A 24,328-nucleotide genomic window follows, 5' to 3' on the forward strand; every position below is an offset into this window, starting at 1 on the left:
AGGAAATCTCATCACTGGCCAAGGTATTCACAAAGATATTTACCCCAAGCATTTGCATGGGGTACCTGTAATTTGGATATGACTGTCACTTGGATGTGTGGTATTTATTCCATTCCTGGTTTTCCAGATGAGAAATTGAGACATCTTTGAGTATGCAGAACAAATCACTGACAGCCTGGCAGGGAATTCAGTTCTTGAAATAAATCCAGCTGTTACCTGGATGTTAACTTCAGGCAATCTCTGGAACAATAAAAGAGTACAGAAATGTGGCTGGTTAGACTGGCAGGAGACTGGCTGGTGGGTTTCTGCAAAAATACTCAATTTTCATAGTTTAAAAAAAAAAATTAGTTTTGTAAAGCATAGTAACACTTGATACAGTCAATTCTTCTGAGAGAACTCAGCACAGAAACCATGAAAGATTCAATCTCTTTTACTTTCTCTTATTACCAATAACAAGCTACAGCATAAATATTTTCGAATGCTACCCCATGTTTCTATAATTTGGGATGTACAAAGTTCCACAGAATGAGAGTTAATGTTATTGGCTTTGGGGCAAATCTAAGAGATTTGAAGGAAGAAAAAAGTTTGATATCTTAATTAAGGAACAGTAAAGAATAACACTGGCAGAGAAAGGGTTCTGTACCTCGATGCTCCTTTACTTCAGAGCCCAGTGTGCCACAGACAGCATTCAATTAAATAATAGTCTTAGCAATAAACAATGACAATACACAGAACACCACACAACATCACTCCTTTGGCTCAAAGTAATTCATTCCAGTTTGTGACTGAACAGCTGTTATGCAAAACAATAAATTAGCCTTCACATCCTACAGCTGAAAAGGCAGAGGAAATTTAGATTGCGCATCCCTTGTGGAGTGGTTTTATTTCTTGTGCAGTTTGAAAACAGCATCAGTACAGCTTTGGTATTCACCTGGAAAAGGTTTAGTTGGGAGAGCAGTCACTGCTTGTCCAAGGGAAGCTCTGTCTGAAAAGGCAGCAATTTCCAACATCTCCAAACAAAACCGTTTGAAACAAAAAGCAAACAGAATAATTTGTCCTGGAATTTTTTTTTTTTCCCCCATGGTGCAGCACACCCAAGATGCATTTGTTTTCTCACAGGGATGTTAATAACAGGAGTAATAATAAAATCATGCTGGGAGATGATGAGGCATCACAGCAAGGGTTGTGGAGAAACTCACAATCCTGTCTCAAAGGAGTGCTCTGGGAAGATATTTGGAGAAATTTCTACTGCCTGGCCTAACCAAAGCCTTTCCAGTGGTTATATTTTCCTCTCCTGAACGTTATTTAAGGTAATTTTTACAGGAAGAACAATCAGCCCCTGGAACAACCATCCCAGAGTTGTCTCACTGGAGGTTTAAAAGATGCAATTAGACAGGTTAATGATGATTTCATTATTCTATCACCTCACCTATGCTCCCTTTCCCCAGAAAAATGCTGGAGCAGATCAATCATCTTTTGAGGTGCCTTCCAGCCTGGGCTGTTCTATGATTTTAGGGATTCTGAGAGATTGAAGAGGGACATTTCGATGTGAAAACCAGCATGCAAGCACTTCCTGTGGGATCATTCCTTCTAAAATCACCTGGAATCAACCACTGCCAGAAAGGCAAGATCCCATTGCCTGGATGAGGTTACTGAGGCCAGGTAGCAAGGGAGGGATGCCAAACCCCATAAAAGCACAGAAAACCAGGGGATTGTATTTGGATAAGAGATTTTGTGAAGCCAGAGAGGTCTCTCAAGGTTGATTTCCTCTGAGTGCTACTCTTATCAAACAGGAAATTATGTGTTAAAATGATGCAGGTTGATTCAGTGCAGCACAAATGCCCCTGTCAGTAGTATCAACATGGAGAAGATGGACTCTGCTAAGGTAAAAAACCTCTTCCTCCCCAATTAAAAGCCTAATCACCATTTGCATGTGTCTCAACAAAACTTAGATTGTGTAAAAATTCTGTATTTACCACAACAACTCAACCTAGGAGGTCTCCATTTCACAGAATCACAGATTTTGCTTTCCTTCCCTTTTTTCCCTCCTCTTTCTACCCTGGCAAAAGATAATGTGCCTTTACCAATCAGGCACCAAACAGAGGGGGAAAAAAAAAGTTTCAAGTACATAAACAATCTATTTTTTAAATAAAACCTGGCTTCCTCTTGCCCATTGGTTTGGTGTGAAACAGAAGCATTTGTGGGCAGGACAGCTGAGGAGAAACTGAAGTAGCTCAAGCCAGTGGTAAAATAATCCAGGAACTGTACTCAGGATATTGGGAGGCTTTAAAAAAATTAGAGGATCTCACAGTATTTGTGTGAAAAGTACCTAAGGAAGACAGAAGTGAGCAGGGAATGAAAAATTCTCTTTCCCACATGGCAAAAAGGTACTTTTCTTTCTGATAAGCATCCTTGTCCCATCAAATACTGGTCCCTCCCATGCAGGTATTTTATAGACCTGTTGACATTTTAATTAAAAGTAGTTCTGCTCCTCTGACACACAAATTCTGTCACCAGAAACCCCTCTGCTATCCCTGTCCTGCAGCTTTACACAAAGCTTGGTACACCAAGCTGCAGCAGGCTGAATTGCTGCTAGCATAGTCCAGGGTAAGGAAGCAAAAAAAGACTTTTGCATAATATCCACAGATGTTTTATTCAGCTGCATGGTGAGATGATCAGGTCCCAGACACACACACACGTGGAGGGTCTGGCTTTTTCTGTACAGGGGCCTGGGGCTGACCCTGGTCTCAGGGCAGTACAAAGGTGAGGGCCAGTCAGGGAATAGGGAAGGAGTGGCTCAGAAACATAGGAACAGACACAGGAAGAAGGGAAGGAGCCAATGGGGTCTAACAGCTTTTTGGGGGAAGGTTCTTGTGTCTCCTTAGACCAGGGGATGCCCCCCAGGGTCTCCACACTAAGCCTCTGGACACAGCCATGGCACCAAGAACATCACTGGAGGTTAATTTTAATATCCAGGCATTTATACTTTGGGAGAATTTGTTGTAGAGATTGTAAGGCAACCTTTAGGGATCAAGTAGTCCATGTTAATAGAGACTTTCAAAGCTGAAGTCGTTTCTACTCATATTTCTGCTAAAACATAGAACTTTTTCCATAAATACAATAAGCACAGACAGGATTTTTACAACCACCAATCCATCCCCACTGTCAGACACAGCAGCTGCTTTATCCTCAGGGAAAAAAAAAAAACCCTCAGCACAGTTCTGTGGCTCAGTCTGCTGCTCCAAAAGACCTTGTTCTTCAGCCACAGCAGGGTTTGCCCCTCAGGACTGCAAGCAACAACATTATATATATATATATATGGATATTATATATATATATATATATATTTAGTTTATTCCTTTTTGCTACCAGCTCATTTTCCCTGTGGGAATAACATTATCTTCTTGACATGCAAAAGTCCAGACTGCACATCCATGGATGGAGAATGAAATGAAGGGGTTCTGTCAGCACAGATGTGCTTGACCCAACCCACGATCTGCATCCCCAGCAGTCATGCAAACCTCACTCATTATACACTGGGGCACACTGACTCCGTGTGGCAGGACACAGAATATGCTTCAGACATTCCTTTTTCTTGCACTTCACACAAGTGTGTGTGGCTGTGAACTTTGGAAATAAATTTTCAGAACAGAAGGAACAGAATCCATATGTTTTTTCCATGAGAAGCAGTGACATGGGGATGAAAGAATTAATGAATTGTGTTGGTAACAGTGTTTTTTACACAAATACTCACCAGGAACACACAGTAAAATACAAAAGATATATATATATATATATATGTGTGTGTATACACATACATATATATATATATAAATATAAAAAGAATGCTTTCTCAAATGTTTATTACAGGATGAAATAAGTCCAATTGAAAAAATTCACATCCTGAACTTCATCAAAGGGGATTGATTGCTCTTCAGGCCTATTAGCTAAAAGCAAGATTAAAAGAGCAGGTTTGAAAAATCACATAAAACTGTATCACATTCTTCTTTCAGTTTGTAATTGGTTTGATTGAAACTTGACTACAAGACCATAATACAGAGCATTAGACCAGCTCTGCAGCTCAAGCAGCACTAACACTGTCTGATGGTTTCAGGGTTTTTCCCATAACTAAAATGGAAATAATTGGTAATATTTTCTTCCACACCACACTCATGCCCACCCCAAAATCCCAAATTCTACCTACTTTACCGATGCTGTTAAATACAAGACCTAAAGAAGGTAAGAAACAAAGACAAATCCTGTTTTTTGCCCCTTTGTGTCTTCACTTTCAGTCTCTACCAGCTGACCACAAGGACATTCCACCCACTGTGAACAAGGTCTTCAGATGCCACTTCCAGACTTGGAAAGAAGTGACACGGTATGGCTGAAAGGGTTTTTGGACATCTCAAGTGCCGCAAAATTTAGAATTTCCCTGCTTTGGTTACGGTGTGTGATGATGCACCTGTCAAACCTCGATCTTAGTGCACAACTGCAAGGGGGTGCTGAATTTGTGGTGAGATTTTATTTTCCCTTTCTGTTATTTTTTAAGACAGTGCAAGGTCTAGAGACAGCGTGACAATCTCCGAGCGGGGTGCTGCAGGGCGATCTGCCAATTTCAGCTTCAATTTCATCCTCATAAACATTTTCCCATCTCTGTTTGGTATCCAGCAAACAATCCTAGTAGAAATTTTCCAAAGGTCTGTGTGTTTTTCTGTGTCTCTGAGTACTGTCCACGCCAGCATCTCCCCAATATAAATTAGTAGCTGTACATCTGCTGCTGCTGCTGCTCTGTCTGAACGGGCTGCTGGCCCGGCTGCTGCGGCGCGGCCGGCGCCGGGGGCTGCAGCACGTCAGTCTGAGGCACTGACCTCCAGCTCAGGGGGTGCTGTTCTGTCACCTGGCTGCCCAGGGGAGCAATGGAGTTCACCAGCGTGGTCAGGTTTATGAAATGGGCCACGGACTGAGGGTTGGGCACCTCGGGCTGCGGCAGGAGCTGAATGTCACTGTGGCGGTTGTGCAGCACGGCCGAGCCGCTGAGCGTGTCGAAGGTGACGGTCAGGATGGAGTTGTCCAGCTGCAGCTGGCGCTCCGGGGTGCCCAGGTGGCCCATGGCCACGGGCTGCAGGTTGGTGAAGTGGGTGCCAGCTGCCGTGGTGATGGGGGTGACGGTGATGTTGGTGAGTCCCACGGAGCTGGAGGGGGCGGTGACGTTCGGGTCACTCAGGGTCACCACCACCTGAGGAGAAACACAAAGGTGAGCTCAGCCTCGTAGCTTCTGAGTGACCACCAAATACCAGGGTGTAGCTGTGACATTTTATTAAAAATCCTTTCCTAGGATTTCTTCCCTCCTGAGAGCTGAGGGCCTCAGGGAAGAAACGTAAACAATAACTGTGTGCTGCTGTGGAATGCAACAGGTGCATCTTCCATTGCTCCATGTGGATTGTTTTCAATTCATGACCAACCACAGCCACCTGTGCCGAGGCTGTGAGCAGTCACAGGATTTTGTTATGCATTCTATTCTATTCCTGTTCTTTGTAGCCTTCTGATCATTTTTTCTCTCTGTTCTTTTAGTATAGTTTTAATGTAGTATTTTAGTATAATATATAAGACAATAAATCAGCCTTCTGAGAAACATGGAGTCAAACCTCGTGTCTCCACACACAGAGAGTTCACCTCAACACCAGGGAAGTGCTGGTGGGCTCACATGGTGCCAGCAAGAGAAGTCACACACAGATGGGAAAGTAGGAAATTTGGAATGTACTAACTTCCATGTGTAGAAGTAAGATGGTGATGGCAGAGAGGGATATGCAATATTCAGACAAACAGACAAATTAACTTTCACTCTTTTAATCCCAGCTTCAGCCAAACAAGCTAGCAAATCTAGCAAACAAGCTGATGCTAACACAAACAAGCTGATGCTAACACCAGAAGACATAAAAACAAACATGAGGAGCTTATTGGTCCAACTTCTTTTAAACCCATCTTTGTGTTACCACAATTTATCCAATCAGCTCCAAATCTTCCAACCACTCTTTTGTGATGCTTTTTTAACCAAAAGAAGGATTATCCCTCTAAGCAATGGCACCCATCACCCTCCTCCTGCAGCTCACCTGTTGGATGCTCTGTACAGCTGAATTAGTCTCATCTCCAACATTCCCTGTGAATTCACCTTCCTTCTCTGTGTATTCACTGAAGGCAGGGTCCTCAGGCACTTGAGCTTCCTCCTCCTCACCTGACTTCTGTTTTTGTTCCTGGCCATGTTTAGGAACCTTTATGTGCTGCTTCCCTTCTGGTAGTTCACTCTGTTCCAAGGCTAATTCCGGCTGGAGCAACAGATTTCCAAACAAAACATCAAGTCCTTTTGCTTAGTGAGGTTCCAAGTAAGAGACAATCACCTGAAGCTGGTCTACTGTCAGTTCTCAAGCAAAGAAACAAACTTTAGCAAAATCCTGACTCCAGGGATTGAGACCTCACCCTGTGATTACCATCTGCCTGTTATACAACCAAGCAGATCAGCAGCTTGTGGCTGCTTGGACATGTTCCACTGGGGCTGACTCTCTAAAAAAGCACATTCCTCAGCCATCAGCCCACGCCCAGCTGTGTTCTGTACCCAAAAAGTGCTGTCCCACCTCACCCTGCAGCAGGCCTGGAACTCACCTGAACAATCCCAATTGAAGAGGCATCAATGGTGGTTGTCTCTGGCAGTGGCTCTAAATCATCAATCCTCACTGAAAGAATCTGAACACAAAGAGGTGTCAGCTGCAGAACTGCAGCACTGCAAACCACAGTCAAACAGGACAGCATTTCCCTAATAAACCCCATCACCAAGCAAAAGAGGTGTAATCCAGCACTTTGCATACAGTATTTAATACAGGGAGTTAATTGTGGCTTTTTAAAATAACCTTTTGGCATATCACCTTTTCCCCTCTTGCTGAAATCCAGCAAAATTTAAACACAGTAAAAGAACATGTCCATTTTCCTATTCTAGACAGAACATAACCCTCTGGGACGTGATGAATTCTACGGAAAATTTTCTTGTTTGGAAAAAGAAGTATTATGTTAGCATTTCAATTTATAAACCTATCAACTGTGTCCTACTTCATTATTTGCAGATGAATCTACACATCTCAGCTCATCAAAGAACAGAGACAGATTGCCCTCTGGATTTCAGATATGTAGCTGCATTTTAAATCCCCAAATCAATAAACAAAGCATTTTGTTGACTTCCTTCACAGTCACCATAATAAAACAGCAAAGCAATGCTAATGAAAAATTGGTAGGTAAAAAAAAATTTAAAAGCCTCAAAGGGAACAGACAAGCCTTAGTCAAACCTAAACAGGAAATGCTGAGGAGAAACACAATTTTTAGAACACAGAAAAAACTCTGCTGGGGTCAGACAAAAAATCCCTCTAATCCAGATTCTCTCCAGTCAGCATTTATCTTTAATGCTGAGAATAATTTTGCATCATCAGCAGATGCTGCCATCACCTCTCTATTCACCACTTCTTTCAGATCACTTCTGAACACAGAGAACACAATGGGGAACAAAGAATCCATTATACTCACTAATGGATGGAGACAAAACATGAAAAAACATATATTTAAGCCGGGGTAGAAAAAGAAAAGAGATTTAAATAATCAGAAGAACTTCACTTTTAGGGACTGACAATCAGATAGTGAAATAGCTGATTAGTTAAGTCCATGTTTGACAGATACTACTTAAAACTGGGCCCAAAAAAACAAAAAAAAAAAAAAAAAAACAGAGGGAAAGACAGTAATCTCCTTTCAAGTCACCAAAGGCCATAAACATTCTTAAAAAAAAATTTTAAAAAATTCCACCACTCAAACTCACTCACCTCTGGGTGTTTACGCCTCATGTGTCGACTCATGGACGCCCTGGTAGAAACCTTGGTGCCACACAGCTGACAGCTCTGGGCTTCCACCTTGTCATGGGTGAGCTGGATGTGCTTCTGCAGCATGTAATCAGTGACATATTTCTTGTCACACACTGAACATGTCCACTGTTTTCCTACTGGTGGCAGAGAGAAGGAAGGAAACCCAGTGGATGAGCATCAGATTGCCAACGCCTCAACAAGAGCAAGAATTTATGTTTGGTAACAGGAGGTGCAACGTTAGTTCCAAGAATGGCCAGTCTAAATCAAAATTAAGGAGAAAAATTAAGGTATTTTTGCTGGATGCTGTTTTTTTAGAAGGTTTACCTGTGTGAATCAACTTGTGAGTCTCCATTGTGTTTCTCTCGCTGAACGTCTTGCCACAGAGCTCACACATGAAATCTTTGATTCCTGCATGAAAAGCACATTTGGCACCTGTGAAAGCAGCCTGAAGGTATCTGGGACAATTCTGAGTTTTGTATTAGTAACATTAAAAAAATAAAAATCACAGACAAAAAAAAAAAGGCAGAAGGCCAGCTTCACCAGCTATTTTTAGCTAAACCCGTCCACTATATCCAGCAGAAAATAAATCCCGGAGAAACTGATGTGGGAAGTAAAATTTTGCTTTGGAAAATCACAACCTGAAACTAACTTAAAACAAACCAAACACTGTAGAGCTACCCTAGACCAAGAACCTTAAAGAAAAGCAAAACTTGAAACCAACTAAACTGCATTTTTTTGTAGAACAAATAGTCCTGGTTGAGGGCAGGACAAAATCTCACTTTTCAAAGAGCAGAACATGCATATTTTATTAGTTTTTGTCATACTGTCTGACTGCTCTAGGTAAGAGTTCACCTGGGAAAGATTTTACTGATTCAGTGCAACTTTTGTCCATCTTTGGAGTCCTACCTGTGTGTCTCTTGTAATGCTTCAGCATGTTGACTTTCTGTGCAAATTTTCGGTGACATTCCTTGCACTCGTATTCCTTAATCCCTTTGTGCAGCTTCATGTGGTGACGAAGGGCATGTTTTGTCTTCATTCCTGTGAGGCAGAAGGCACAGGACACTCAGTCCATCACTCCCACCTTCAGGGGAGAAATCAGGCTCATGTTGTTAACTAACAGCTCTATTTTATATTTGCTGCGAGTCCACAGTTCCATATTTTTAATTGTTTATCCAGCAATGCACTTCATCATTACTATTTTAATTCCAGAAAAAAAAAGCTCTGGAAAGCATCTGAGTAATCACTAATAGAGAAATGAAAGAGCAGGGACAAGCAAAGATAAAACATTCTTAGAGGATGTCAGAGGTGTCAGACTTATTACTTATTACATCCTTAGAGGTGTCAGACTTATTACATTCTTTCACTAAAACACCAGCTCAGACTTGTTCAAGTTATAACACGAGAAATTTAAAAAGTCAAAGTGACTTTGACTCTTAAAGCTCTTACAGAGAGAAATGTAACTCTCTTTTTTAAGCCTGTAAACAGCCCAGAATGAAAAGATCAACTTGCATTCACTTTTGTGCTGCATATCAGGCATTCCTCAACCTGACAGAAACAAATTCTACTGAAATCAGTGTTGTGTTATAGCCCATGAAACCAAACTGTACAATACAGGACAGCTCATGTAACAACAATGCTGCTGATTAATACATTTTCTACCGGTCAGAAATGCAGGATTTACAGCACTGCCACTATTCCCAGCATGGAAGTTGTTTTAATTCAGATATTCACCTGCTACTCAGTATCACAATGAATGGAAAACGAGGCATCAGACATACCTTTGCCACACTCTGCACACAAGTATTCTCGGATATTATCATGGACTCGCATATGTTCTTTTAACATGTCTTTTCTAGCAAATGATTTGCCACATTGCTCACAAGCATGACTTTTAACACCTTGAAAATAAATTTAAAAGACAACGTAAACAAAAAAAAAATGTCAATGAGTAATGTGCATCTCCTAAAAATTGATTAAAGTGGTGAATTAGAGGGCAACAGCCCACCTATGCTTACAAGCACACCTTTCATGGATATTGTAGCCCAAATTAAATTAGAAGACTTTGAAGAGAGAGAAAAGCTGGTTTTTTTGTGTGAGAATAAAAAGATAAAGCCTGAGGTAGGAGAAGACTGAATAGCATGAAATAGTAATGAGCTGTTAAAAATGATTTTGCAATAGCAGGTTTCAGCCTGTGTAATGGTGAGAAGGTGGCATGGATAAGAATTTGGGGAAGAACAGAATATAGAATTAGGTGAATCCTGCAAACATATTAACTAGGAATTTGGATTGTGTGTCCAGATCAAATCTCTTCATTAATATTACCTGCTTTGAAAACTGGCTGACTCTAGAAGAATAAATATTGTATTTGTCTTAATGTAACATAGAGTGAAAATCCTCTAGCAAGAAAAAAAAAAATAAAAGGCAGGTACTAGTAACAGAAATTTCTCTTTAGTATTGATAATTATAAAGAAATAATATTTTTACCTGTATGTATAAGCTTATGTCTTTCCAGATTTCCTATACTGTTAAAAATCCTCCCACAGATTTCACATGGATGGATGTATCTGAAACCAAAGAGACCAAAAACTGTGATTCTTCTCTTGAGTCAGAGGTGATTCTCAGGCATCTCTGTCACTCAGTAGATTTCATTTGCTAATACTAATTACTCCAAAAGTTCCTTGAAGCACAAGTTTTTCTAAATGAGCCTTAAGAAACCCCCAAGTTGACTGCAAGCTTGGAGCAGTCTGGCATTGCTATACACTCCATTTTTTTTCAAAACCATTTATTAAAATCACTGATTTTAAGCCCAAACTGGGGGGGCTGCTGACTCGTCAATCCGTGCGAAGCCAATCACCCGCGACACGCATTCCAAACCCGCAGTAAACATTTTAACCCCCCAATTTCACAGTTATTTTAGCAAAAATTCTCTAAGAGCACCCCAGGTGGCAGAACCATTAGAAGTCCAAGCAGCCAGCTCTTCTCAGTGGAACAAGCCTTACTTCTGCACGTTGGGGTCGGGCAGGTTCTCCCTGTGGATGACCATGTGCGCGTGGTACGTGGCCTTCAAGGCGAAGTGCCGGTTGCAGATGCTGCAGCCGTAACCCTTCTCCTTGTGCACGTCCATGATGTGCTTCAGGTACTCCTTCCCTCTGCCAAAGGTCAGCTGGGGAATGAACCAATAGTGAATGGAAGGGGGGAAAAAAGTCCTCGGGCACAGCAGCGAGCAGGTAACATCGAGCAGACATAAATATCCCGTGCAGCACTAAAATCCTGTGTGCCACTGGATGAAAAACCTGATTGTGACAGCTGGGCTTAGGCCTGAAACTCTTTGGATATTACAAAGAGAAACTGTAATCTACAGGACATCAATTCACTCTTCTCTAGCTGGAGATGGTGTCTCCAATTCTGCACAAGAAGAGGACCTTGAGTTGTTTGTGCACTGAGGAACAGCCAGGTTTAACCTCCACCAGCTCACCTCGAGTACCGTGAGCAGTTTTTGGTCACCACAGTGTAGAGATGATATTGAACTACTGGAGAATGTCCAGAGGGCTACAAAGATGATGAAGGGTCTGCAGGGGAAGCCTTGTGAGAGCCACTGAGGGCAGTGTGTTCAGTCTGGAGAAGAGGAGGGTGAAGGGAGACCTCCCTGCAGTTACAGCTTCTTGTGAGAGGCAGAGGAGGGGCAGGAACTGATCTCTGCTCTGTGGGGACAGTGGCAGGACCCAAGGGAATGGCCTGAAGCTGTGTCAGGGCAGTTTTAGGTTGGGTATTGGAATAGGTTCTTCCCCCAGAGGATGGTTGGGCACTGAACAGGCTCCCCAGGTTCTGCTCACTGCAGCAGGACAGAGCTCAAGGAGCGTTTGGACAATGATCCCAGGCACATGGTGGGATTCCAGGGGCTGCACAGAGCCAGGAGCTGGACTCAGTGAGCCCTGAGGGTCCCTTCCAGCTCAGCTTATTCTGTGATTCTGTAAGAATGAGGACACCACAGATGGAAAAAATGCCTGCTGGGCTCTAGGGGCATGGTGAGCTCCTGACTGCACCGTCAGCTTTGGCAGCAGCTCCTGAAGGGCTGGAATTTCCAGGCACTGCAGGGCAGTGACTCTGGCTCAGCTCCTGGAGGTGCTGCACTACTGAGCTCCAGATGTGCACATCCAGATGTGCTCCAGCATGCCAGGGTGAAGTGCCATAATGACATGTCTTTTGCTCCAATTCTGGATGTAGTCAGGGCATTTCTAACAGCACTGCACAAGTTGGTGAAGATGTACTTTGAGACCAGGGAAACCAGATTTTATAGGAGCTCAGAAGAGATTTCTCCAGGAATTACTTGTATTTGTTCTCCCTTTGGCTGTGCATTGTCCCCATCTCCTCACATCAAATCCTATTTCCCACAGCTGTGCCCTTACACAACTGTTTACTTTAAAAGCACTTAAAAGACCCCCAACTTCCAAAAAGATCTTTCTGATTTGAATGGCCCAACTGCCCTCACCTGGAAGCACACAATTTTATATCGTTTATGTACCCATGAAATGTCAGGCAAGAAAATCAGCACAGTGAAAGCAAGAACATGATGAACTGCTCTGACACTACACTTTCACATGTTTACTGGCACAAACTTAAATCAGTTTGCACTTAAAAGCAGCTCCCAGATAAGAAAACAGAAATATTATTCTCTCCAGGTCTTAAAATGAAGATAAATTAAGAACTTTCACCACATTAAGTGTGGGCTGTGAAATAAGCTCTGATTTCCAGGGGTCAATTCAGTGGCTGAACAACCAAGAATTCCCTGTCCCCGTGTCAGTTTTGCTGTTCTCACTGAGTGGTTTTGCACCTCACCTGCCCCCAGCACAGTGTGCTCACCCAGGGAGGGCTCTGTGCCCATTAATGGCTTAAGGACCCATTAATTTCTTTAGAAAATGGCAAAAGCCACACAGTGAGAGGTTGAAAAAAATCTTCTTTCAGCTGACAACTGAATGAACAACGTTCCAGCAGCATTTCCAAGACCATCCTGTTAGTAATGAAGCAGGGCAAGAGTAAGCAGTCACACTGAACATAAACAGCTGTCTTACTCCTCCAAACTGGATATCCATTAAAGAATCTTCTGACCTCATAAAAATTAATCAATTTTTGGACTCTTATCAATCAGAAATGCTGTGAGCATTTTAAGTTGCACATAACTGAAGGGCAGTTTGAGATGTGAGTGTTCCTTTATTGATCCTTCCTCCTGTTTTGCTTGTTCTCTTCCTCACAGGAAAAAGTGAATGTGTCTGTCTTTCCTTTTTTTAGTGTTTATCATTCCCCTTACTGGACACCACCTCAATTCTTATGGAATAGCCTCAGTTCACAGATTAGAGATAACAGCACTGCAGAAGACAGCAGACCTGAGAACTTGCTTCTCTTTGAGAGCCCTTAATGTTATTTAAAATTCTGAATTATTTATAGATACCTCCACTCCTCCCCCATCCCAAAACAAGTTAATTTGAAAGTATTTAAAGCTACCTGGCACCTTTTGCAGCTATACTTGTGAGGCTCAGAATCTGCACTTTCATCAGAGTTGTCATCATTTTCCTCTGATGAGATTCCAATTTTACCAATGAACTCTTCCCTCTGGTGATCATCCATTAGGGCTATGTCCTGTGTAAAGGGAAAGAATATTTTGTTTCAACAGATTAAATTTCTTTAAAAAGTAAGGCCTGGTCACCTTTTGCTTCCATGCAGACTACTTTGCATTAACTGCTGTAATATTTTTTATTTAAAATATCCTCCTGCTTCATTCAATCCAGAGTTTCTCTGTCCAGGACTACAAAAGGAATAACTTATTCAAACAACTAATATTAATTTTTTCTGCATATAAAAGGAATTTTGATGTAAAGAGACTCAGCTGGTACAATATTACATCAATAAAAGTATCTTTATGAGCACCACTAAGTGACAGAATTCCCTTTTAATTTCATTTAATTCCTTACAATTCAGTGTTGACAAAACAACCTGCCTTCTCTAGTTGATTATTAACACAATACCTTAAAATGGACATGAATATGATCTCTCAGCACATCCACCCTGAAAAATTTACGTCCACAGATCTCACAGGTGTATTTCTTGTCTCCATGTGTTAGAAGGTGTTTGTTCATGTTGCTCCTACATGAAAATATCTAAAAGGAAAAGAGAAGGAAGGGAGGATTTTTGGATCATGTCCATGCAACCTCTCCAGTGAAAAGCACAGAAAACATTTAGTGTCTTTTTTTATTAATTCTGGCCAGAAACATGCAGGAGATCCTGTTAGCAGTCTGCCTCAGAGCTGCTGGCATGGCAAAATCCAGGGCAAAGTTCCAAGGAACTGACTGAAACTACCTATTTGTCAGGGGTGGGCTCCCAAAAAAAGCTGCAGCAGAATTACACAGAGTAGAATTTGAAATATTTAGACAGTGTCTTTTGAATCACCAATGTTCCATCTATCTCTAAAAAAATATAGCCACAAAATCTACATTGACTGATAATATGAAACATATCCAAAGCATCAAAATCAGAGGTCTAACAGCAACTTAAGAGTTCTTGAGTACCTTCTGACCATGAATCATTAAACATTTATAAAATCACAAGTTAAACCCACACTCCTTGTTACAACAGTGACTTAAGATCATGAGTGTTGAACACTCAAATGCAACCATGCCATGACTACACCATGAATTCACTTTTATTCCCCATGGAAGAGGATTCCCAATGCACACAGTCAACTCCTGCTATTTACAACCAGTCAGAAAAATTCCATTTTAAATAACATAAGCCATGAGATTCCACTGACACACACACAGGCCATGTGACACTCTACATTGTGCTGGGTGCCCTGAGAAAAGTTCAGGCCTGAAATGAACTTTTGCTCTCATCTTTGTGCTAACAGCACATCTATGGGCACAGTGGGCTTGGATAAATAATGGAGCTAGAGGTGTTTGAAGAGGAATTTCCTGACTGGACTCCACACCCTCCTTGGGCAGCTGTTCCAGAGCTCTGCCATCCTCAGTGTGAGAAACTTCTTCCCCATGTTGAGGTGGAAATTGTGTTGTATTTTATGGCCTCTGCTCCTCGTGCCATTGCTGAGCACCACCGAAAAGAGTCTGGCACCATCCTCTGCCACCCCCTGGAGATGTATGGATGTATGTAAATGTATGCATGGATCCCCTCAGTTTTCTCCTCTCTGGACTGAACTGCAGCACCCTGGAGCCATAATGCAGAGCCTCTCATGGCACACTGGCACAAGCTCCTACCTTCCCACACACGGGGCAGCCCGAGGGCTCCTTCTTGTAGCGAACCATGTTCTCCGTGCTGTGCTCAAAGTCTTCTCTCTTCACACGCCTCACCCCTTAACACAGCAGTCCCCATCAAAAAAAAAAAACCAAAACAATAAATAAACCATGGCTTTCCACTCCAGCCTGCAGGCCTGCTCAGGAGTGAAACACTGGGAAGGGCCTCAATGCAGGATTGAATTGCTAACAAAAGGGTGATTTCTAAATTAAAAGCGGGTTTTAAGAATGTAAAAGCAGTCTGCCCAAGTTATGTGTTATGGCTTATTGGTTGTTAAAGCAACTGTAAAGCACTTTTAACAAAAATATTTTTGTCAACACCAGGAAACAGATCTTGTAGGCCTTGGCACTTCAATCTGGTATCTGGCCCAGAAATTCACCTTCAGTAAGAAAGAGAGGAGAGGAAGTCTCTAAGGAGAGAAGCAACCATCCAGCATGAGCTGTAATGCCCACAGAGGATTTGAGACCTCTTTCTCTGCTACTTTCAGGAGGGCAGAGGGCTCCTGCTTTGCTGTGACAGCTGAAAATGAGACACTGCCAGTGTCATACAGCCCCTTGTCCTCTGGTTCATGACATAAAATAAATAATCTGGCTGCTTTAAAAAAAAAAATCACTTTTGGTTTTATCATCTAAGTCACTAACCACATTCTGATACATGCTGAGCACTGTACCAACTTTTTCCAGTCTTTGAGTACCTGCAATATCCTTAGAATTCTGAACAGTAAACTCTCATAACCTCATTTTGATATATTCTCAAGTGTTTCAAAGATAACACCCTGACACTGTATTTACATAGTAGTCACTCTCAGCTGTACATGGCCAGTTAACTCTCTGCCTTCAGATTTTCAAGTTACCACACAAATTTAAAAAAAGGAAGAATAGGATGCAAAGAAAAAAAATACATAATTAAAATCAGCCAGTCTAAACTGCTGCATAATAAGCCATGCAACTTCCATGACTGTTAATAGCTCTGGAACCACTACTGTTATTTTTCATAAATGTCCCCATTTTTCTGAAACTTGAAACTCTTGGTCAGGTAACTGATTAAAAAAAAAAAAGACAGCCACCATTCAAGAAGATCTAATGCACACTATCATTTCCTTAACCTGCCCACCTCCACTGCTGTTTCAGGAGAAATAATTAGGTTGATCTGCAGTAAATTTACCTTCCAAGTGCCGCCTCTGATGCTCCAGCATGACATCCTTCCTGTAGAACATCTTATTGCAGATCTCACATGCAAACTTCTTATCCCCATGCTTCTTCTTGTGTTTTGAAAGGTTGCTGTTTGTAGAGAAGAATCTGAAACACATCTCACACTGGAATGTCTTGTCATCTGTAAGCAAGAAAAACCATGCAGCTCTTTACAGCTGAAAACAGGGTTTGTGTGTTTGTGAGACAGGTGGTTCCTCTGCTGGATCTGGGTTTTAAACATGGAATCCATCACTATGCTCTAAGGACAATTACCTGTGTGATTCTGGACTGAACATTATTGTGGGGCCATAAAAGTAACCAGGATGTCATTTTCTGAGCATAAGATCACAGCAGAAATAATATGAGTAAGGACAAGGGATAGCTAAGGGAGAAAATCACAGGTTGGAGTGATACTAAGAAAAAAAATCTAGAGACTACTGCAAGTATAAAGCTGGAGAAAGCTGTAATCCCAGAAAACTGTAATCCCACTAATACTGGTCCTATTTCCAGTTCCTCTGTTTCAGAGGAGTGAGGTGGAACTTAGTTTCAGGGAAAAAAATTAAACAGAGATGATGACAGATTATCTGTGAACATAGGAAACACCAGTGAGGATATTACACAGATGAGCAGGAGATACAAAAAAAATTTCCCCAATTCCTAAGGGGATGTGCTGCTCTACAGATTATTGGTTATACTTTTCTTATCAAAAAAACAGTTTGCTTGTTGTGATGATGAAAAAAACTTAATCCCTACTCCCCTTCTATAATTTCTCTGCTGAGATGGATTTGGGGACATCTTCCCAGAATGGAGCAGAGATGCCAGAGGCACAGTTATCCATTCTCACCTGTCCTGCAGTTGTGGAATTCCAATGCACTCTCTATCCGAAAGGCCTTTTCACACGTGGTGCACTTGTATCTGTACTCATTGTCCACCTGAGGATCACAAACAGGAGAAGCCAAGTCACATCTGAGAGAGAAATTCTAACCCTCAAACACCTCTTCAGTTTTCTGTCCTTTCCAATTTTTAATCCTTCAAGAGAGCATTTCACACAGGTGAAAATTCACATCTGAGAGAGAAATTCTAACCCTCAAACACCTCTTCAGTTTTCTGTCCTTTCCAATTTTTAATCCTTCAAGAGAGCATTTCACACAGTGGTGAAAATTCTGATGCTGCATTATGCTGCCATGTTCCTACATCTGAGCTATAAAAAACCCCAGAGACCATGCTCCTGTGTGGATGTGGAGTATCTCCCTGATATCCCCCTGGTCCACCACAGACACAGAATGTTTGAGAAACAAGATGTGATCTGACTCAACTTCCAGAAGAAGTGGCAGCAATCTGAGAGTTAAGGACCCTGGTGCCAAGCACCAAAGGAAATTGTCACTAATAAGGTGCCACTACAGCTGTCTTTAATATTTCTATGGCAGCAGCATCAAAAGGCAGAGTTCACACATTAAAGGAATGCTAAGTGGGGAGAAATCAAACAGGAGAAGCAAACAAGAATGGAACAACCCTATTTAGCAGCATAACTCAAGTCAGATCTCACTTCTGTATCATGCAGGTCCAGCTAACTCCAGCTTGTCTTGCTGGAAGTGATGCCTGAAAGCAATTTTCTACAGGAAAAGGGCTTGCACATGCTCAAAATCACTTTTCAAATCTGCCAATTATTCTAAGATAAGATGTCAGCATCCCCTCTCTGTCCTTTCTCACTCACATGGAATAACTGCTCACATGAGCAGGGCATGCTCACACCTGGAATCTCACTGTGCCTTTCCACACCAACCCTGCAAGAGCCCCTTCTACTCACTTCATTCCTGCTGTGCTTGTATGAAACGTGCTGCTTCAAGCTCTCCTTCCTGCTGAACAGCTTTGCACATTCGTCACATTTAAACAGTTTGTCACCTGAGGGGATCAATCAAGATGAAAGGGAAGTAGTCAGTGATTGATAACAACCAACTCCAGGCAAGGCAGGGGAAACCAAAGCACAAGCAACTGCAAACACATAGGCTAGTGATGAAAAATTTAGTATTTCAGGAGATCTAACGTGGATTTTAACCATTTCCAACAATTTTGGTTCAGTTCTCCCACCCTTTTTTCACAGAACCCTTAGAATAGGACACAGAACCCTGGAACTGCAGATCACAGGTGGAAAAACTCCTGACATTTACACAGCTGTGTTACCCATGTGCCTGTGAAGGTGGGGATGATATTTATGTATCAATTTAAAGGCAATAAAAGCTTTGGAAAAAAAACATCACATCCTTGTCCTCATTTAAAATATGTACCTAATTCAAATTTTAAATACTTTCCACTTCAATTCTGCATTATCTATTAATAGATAATAGTTATCTTTTCATGTTTTGGTCTGAAAAATTAAAATAGTTTCCTAGAGAGACTTAAAAGAAAGAAAAAAGCAAAACCAGCTCTTATAAACACATATCCCAGTACCTAAAACGGGCCCTGCTGTTTAACTCCAAAGTGGAGCCAAGACAGAAAATCAATGCCCAGGCAAGGGAAAGGCCAACCCACCATGAGAACGGATGTGCCTGCTGAGGTTGCTGCTGTTCTGGAAGATCTTACTGCAGATGCTGCACTGATAGACCCTCTTGTGCTCCCCCAGCTGCTTTATCAGCTTCCTCCGAATCCCGTGTCTACTGGAGAGAATTAAACTTCTTTTGAGGGACATGGTGTTTTGGTGATGAGCAAACCTACTGGATCAGAGAGAAAGGCAGGGACTGAAAGCTAGCCCACAGGTTGTAATAGAGTTCCACCAGCTAGCAAAACTAGAGGAGTGTTAAACTCAGCTCCTGGCAGGAGGGAGGGGATGGATGGAGTTTCCCCTGCTCCAAGGTGCTCCCCTGGACACCCCCTGGAAGCTGCACATGTCACTCATTCCAAATTTTCTTCACCCAGAAACAAAAAAGCAGCAGCAGAGATTCTCTTTGCAGGCCCCTCAGAGGGACAGAAAGGATCTGTTCCACTCTGAAAACATCAGCACTAGCTCAGCTTAGGAAGTTTGGCAGCCCCCCACGTAAAAGCTGTATTTGGGCAGAGGGCAGCAGGGTGCCAAGCAGCACTGTGCCATTTCCCAGCACAACCACCTGCTGAAATGCCTTTTTGATTGCTCTGTGTCTGCTAAGGACTTCAATGCATACCATTGCTAGTTAATTCATAAAAACTGAGTGCTCTATTATTAAAAAAAAAAATGCAAAAGGCCAATTTTACCAAGACAAAAAGCCATAAAAGAATCTGAATTAATCACGTGATACTTAAGAGTCTCCCTGAGCTGCTGTTATACTGAAGTTTTCCCCTCCTACTGCTCAAAATCTGGAGTATCCCAGCAAAATCAACATGAAGTCATTCATGAGCTAAGATTACAAGCAAGACTGAATAATAATAATAATAATAATGATTAACATATTCTGAAAGGAAAAAATCTCTTTGCCTGTCTTATCACTAACATTCAATAGGAGTAAATTTCACCTTGCAGCTGCAGGAGGCTTTTGGAAACACAGAATAAAAGCAGTAACAGGATGAAAAAAGAAATTTTCATTTATGTTGTGTTCCAAAATCCTACCAGTGTACAAGTGGCACCTCTTGAAGCAGCAACAGCAGCACCACACAATTTTATGCTGACAAAAAAGAGCATCTGTGTGCCCAGACGTTGAGCAGAACTGTTACACGCTACATCATCTTAGATACAAGTAAGAGGAAATTGTGCATCCCAGAACACTTACTTTGTCACTGGGCTGATGCTGTTTGTGGTGCTGGGCATCCTTCCTAAAACCAGATCCATAATCCTCTCCTCTGGAACTGGAGGCAGGGCCACCTCCTCTGGAGGGACCTCAGTGACAGCGTCAGCCACACGTTCCACTGCACATACACCAAAGAAATACATACAGAATAATGTGGACAGCTGGAAGCAAAACCTCAAATGCAGAATTTGTAGTAAGAGGTGGCACTGGACAAATCAATTGTCCACAAGGGAAGAATTCAAAGAATCATAGAACAGTGTGGGTTTGAAGGGACTGTTAATAATCTAATCCAAACCCCTCCCACAGGCAGGGACATCTCACTTTTTTCTAACTTCTTACCCTTCCAAGCTATTACTGAAGGGGTCAGTTGACCAAACATTATGAAATTTCCTATTAGAACATCCCTTCAAGAAATGTAAAGCCCTTTCTAAACTAAACTTGAGGTAGACAAAGATTTGTCCTCTTGAGAGAAGGGATGCTTCCTCTCCTGTTCTTTCTTGCAGTTCTCTGTGTTTCTCTGGGGCTCTCTACAAACCATCACAGAAGAAGACAGGTGACTGGCTGTAGGTGCTGCCTTCAAGGCCCTCAGAAATAACTAACAAAACTTGTAAATTGGCAGCTTTAGTGATCTAACTAAAAACCTCCATCTTGTCTCTGCTGCTTTTTTAGGCCTTTCTGCAAAGGCATCATCACAGATGTATAAGCAGATATATTGCTTGGCATTTCCCAGATTTCTGTTTTACCTGCAGAATCTTTCTCTTCATCAATGACAAGAGGTGTTTCTACTTTTGCTGTTTTGGCTTTTCTTCCCCTCCTGGCCTTTCTCCTCGAGTCTGTGCTGCCACTGGCTGCATCACTTGCCACTGGTTGATCTGCTGGCACAGCCTCTGCTGCTTTCTCAGCATCATTTTGGCTGCTTGGGGGGGCACCTTTGGCTTGTTCCAGGTGACTCAGCAAGTGCTCTGGGTGGATAGGGAAGAACAGTAGAGTAAGGAAGAAATTATCCTTAAAATACTCAAATGGAACTAGCTGAAGCTCATCTATCAGGTCCATTTTACTTTGCAGTGACTTACTTCTAATTATTTCAAAAGCAGTCACAATACCTTCAAAAATCAAAGCCTACAGTTTATTCAACAGTCACAAGAACTTAATTTTAAGGAGATCTGTTGATATCACAGTAAAAAGTTTGTGTTTGTAATAATGGGTACATTTTTCCAAATCCCCAAGTTACTTACTGACCGAAGTCCCCTTTTCAAAAAAGATTCATCAAATGGCCAAAGCTTCTAAATAATTTTAAGCTCTTCTGAAAAACTGCATAAAATAGCTGTAAATGAAATGCAGAAAAAAAGATGTACTTCATTACCCTTACTAAATCTGTGCCATAAATACCAGATGGACAACATCACAAAGTATAACCTGGCATCACTGACCTTTACACTGCTCATGCAGCTCCCTATCTTTGATTTTCCTGACAGTCACATCATCTTCTAGATCACAGTTTTATTTCTTCTAGATTCAACATTACAGCTGTTTGTCCAGAGACTCAACACTGCCATGGTCAAAACATCCAAAATATCCTTGTTCTACCTTCCCTACTACTGCTTTCCTTAAAGGAACACAAAATTTAAAACTGTTATCTTACTGCACCGTGGATGGTGCATGGCTTCACAGCCATGGGAGAGCAGAATTCTGCTGATGATTCTCAGTGCTCTCCCATGAATTTCTAGCACTTCCTACCTGTCAGCAGCTGGGGCTCCTGGAAAGCAGATGAACACACTTTACACGTCCACTGGTTGGGCTTTGCTTCTGCTGTTCCACTGCCTTCAGGAGCGTTCACTAAATCACAACAAGAAATACTGAAATACACTGGAAATGGGGAGGTGGTAAACCCCTGTAGCTTTGTTTATCTTGCAGTAACTCCCTGAGTATCACAAGGTACAATTTAAGCAGCAAGGAGCCCCTGGGGGGCCATTTCAGGATTCTCCAAACATGAGGAGTTGAACTATCCAAAGACATAAACGATGCCAGGAGAGAATATCAGTGCCCTTGTAAAATCCTCAGGGCTCCTTTATCATTTTCTAAAGAACTGTGTTCATAAAAGGCATGGCATAAAGCAATTTTTAGCACCTTTAAAACCAGAGTTACCAGTCTTCTTATGGATTAGCTGAGTACAGAAGCAGGAGAAACCTCTGTGAAGGGCATTGCAGAGTAAGAACATTTGGATTAATGGAAGTAAGGGTGAGGACAATGAAAACTTGGGTTTCAGCAGTTTCATTAATTAGATGCGCTATGAAATCACCATACTAATACTTTAATTAACACATCAACTCAAGAAAGGTGAAGAAATTAGGGCAAAAATGAAACTGGATTAAAAAAAATAAAATAGGAAGAGTAACTCTGTTCACAGTCCTTTGTATTTCAGTCCTTAGATGATATATTTGAATTTGTCAAGAGGATCTGATAAATCTGGACTGATTCAGAGATTTTTTTGGCACACAAAAAGCTGAATAAGACTCCTCCTGAAGAGGAGGAGGATGACACTGAAGTCAGGGTAAGTGAAGGGCAGCACAGGGAATTCAAATTGTGCCTCAGATTTCCAAGATGGTCATTACATGCCAGCTCATCTCTGTCTGCCTGAGGACCCCATCTGCAAAGGGACAGTAAAGTTCTTCCTTCTTTTCAGTGCTGGCTCTTGAACCAAACTATTCCCTACCACAAGATACATTCAACACTCTGCACTACAGAGGTGTGATCTCATCCATGCTGCAATAAATAAATTAATAAGAAATCACTTGGCAATACAGCAACAAAAATTCCCTCTTCAGAGGCTACATAAAGGCTTGAGGTCTCTGTCCATGAGGACAAAAGCAGCAAACCAAGATTCTGTGTTAATTGTGCCTGACTCTGCACTGCCCAATAAATAAATTAATAAGAAATCACTTGGCAATACAGCAACAAAAATTCCCTCTTCAAAGGCTACATAAAGGCTTGAGGTCTGTGTCCATGAGGACAAAAACAGCAAACCAAGATTCTGTGTAAGTTAATTATGTCTGACTCTGCACTTCCTTTGCTCCTTGTACTGGTTTGTCAGGAAGAGTCAGGTCCTTCTTAAGTTCCCACTTCCCCAGGCTTCCAGGGCAGCTGCAGGGCAAGCTGGCTGACTTGGAACCACAGATCTGACAGCTGGCAACTGCTTGCTATGACTTGAGGCAAACAGAATCAAAAGAAGAAAATTTGGTTTTGGAAGCACCAAATCAGTGGGTACACCTCAGGGTTCCCAAAATATCATAGGCAGCATTTGTTACTACTGAAGCTGGACTTTCAGGCAGTAGGGTGAAGGATATAGGAGGGGCTTTTCCAATTTTTCATTCTCCCTCTGGAAAAATCAATAATGCCAAACTGAAAGACAACTCCTCAGTCAACTTCACAGTTTAGCTGTGACAGAACCCAAGCTGACAAATGGATCCTCTGATCAACTGCTCTGTACATGTCTGCAACAACTCCCCTCCTTTCCTCCCAGCTACTTTTAATAAGGAAAATTTAGGAAAATAACCTCTCAAATAGCAGACTTAGAATGGTTTTCTTTTGATCTTGTGTATTCTGAGTGTAATTTCTCAAATTTGTGTTAAGTGGGTTCTTAATTTCACTTGTTTCACTCTGCAGAGACTGGTGGGGGGAGCACTGCTTCATAATGGATCCTTGGGACAGAGCTCCTGTGACACTACCAGGCATTTCCTCAGCCATGTGTTCTTTGCCAAGAGGATATGTATTGCTTATAAGATTATTGAAATTTGTCTTTCTGTAATTTAGAACAGTCTGAGCTCTAATACTGGCATATCCTGTGGTATTATTGTAATTTGGGGATGGCCAGCGTTCTTGTCATTTCCAAATATTTGAAATATTTTCCTCTAGAGCTTGGCCTGATCATTTGAATTACTTTGCACAGGCAGAATGGAGATTTTCTTAGGAATTGCCCCCACCCCAACACTAACCATCTCCAAAGTCAGAAACATTTGTGGTTTTCATGAAAGCAATCTACCAAAAAGTTTATTGGCCCCTCTGTCACTTTTTAACCCGTGTATGTACTTTAAGCACTGTGCCCACAAAAATGAAAAGAAAAATTCAGGCTTTCAAATCCTCTCTAAATTAGTATTTGCCAGAAGTTATATATCTATAATACACGTGTAGG

At 41.8% G+C, this 24,328-nt stretch overlaps 1 protein-coding gene across 6 annotated transcripts in view; it reads right to left on the minus strand.

The window, feature by feature from the left end:
- Positions 1 to 414: 414 nt before the first annotated feature.
- The window catches only part of PRDM15 (PR/SET domain 15), a 36,346-nt gene continuing 12,432 nt past the window's right edge, over positions 415 to 24,328 (minus strand). For 4 of the 6 annotated variants that reach the window (XM_041399890.1, XM_041399891.1, XM_041399887.1 and 1 more), the window contains exons 7-25: positions 21,877 to 21,975; positions 20,883 to 21,101; positions 20,122 to 20,257; positions 18,914 to 19,095; positions 18,192 to 18,286; positions 17,229 to 17,316; positions 16,359 to 16,526; positions 15,158 to 15,252; positions 13,916 to 14,047; positions 13,395 to 13,529; positions 10,895 to 11,058; positions 10,380 to 10,459; positions 9,674 to 9,793; positions 8,802 to 8,933; positions 8,220 to 8,303; positions 7,857 to 8,032; positions 6,658 to 6,738; positions 6,111 to 6,323; positions 415 to 5,236 (exon numbers count right to left, since the gene is read on the minus strand). In XM_041399890.1, coding sequence (XP_041255824.1) covers positions 4,757 to 5,236; positions 6,111 to 6,323; positions 6,658 to 6,738; positions 7,857 to 8,032; positions 8,220 to 8,303; positions 8,802 to 8,933; positions 9,674 to 9,793; positions 10,380 to 10,459; positions 10,895 to 11,058; positions 13,395 to 13,529; positions 13,916 to 14,047; positions 15,158 to 15,252; positions 16,359 to 16,526; positions 17,229 to 17,316; positions 18,192 to 18,286; positions 18,914 to 19,095; positions 20,122 to 20,257; positions 20,883 to 21,101; positions 21,877 to 21,975 — 2,879 coding nt within the window. In that variant the 3' untranslated portion in view covers positions 415 to 4,756. The remainder of the gene's footprint in view (positions 5,237 to 6,110; positions 6,324 to 6,657; positions 6,739 to 7,856; positions 8,033 to 8,219; positions 8,304 to 8,801; positions 8,934 to 9,673; positions 9,794 to 10,379; positions 10,460 to 10,894; positions 11,059 to 13,394; positions 13,530 to 13,915; positions 14,048 to 15,157; positions 15,253 to 16,358; positions 16,527 to 17,228; positions 17,317 to 18,191; positions 18,287 to 18,913; positions 19,096 to 20,121; positions 20,258 to 20,882; positions 21,102 to 21,876; positions 21,976 to 24,328) is intronic. The other 2 variants (XM_041399889.1, XM_041399888.1) reach the window with 2 other exon arrangements.

This window comes from Onychostruthus taczanowskii, unplaced genomic scaffold (genome assembly GCF_017590055.1).
Source record: "Onychostruthus taczanowskii isolate IOZ18803 unplaced genomic scaffold, ASM1759005v1 scaffold17, whole genome shotgun sequence".
In the NCBI taxonomy this organism is placed as follows: Eukaryota; Metazoa; Chordata; class Aves; order Passeriformes; family Passeridae; genus Onychostruthus; species Onychostruthus taczanowskii.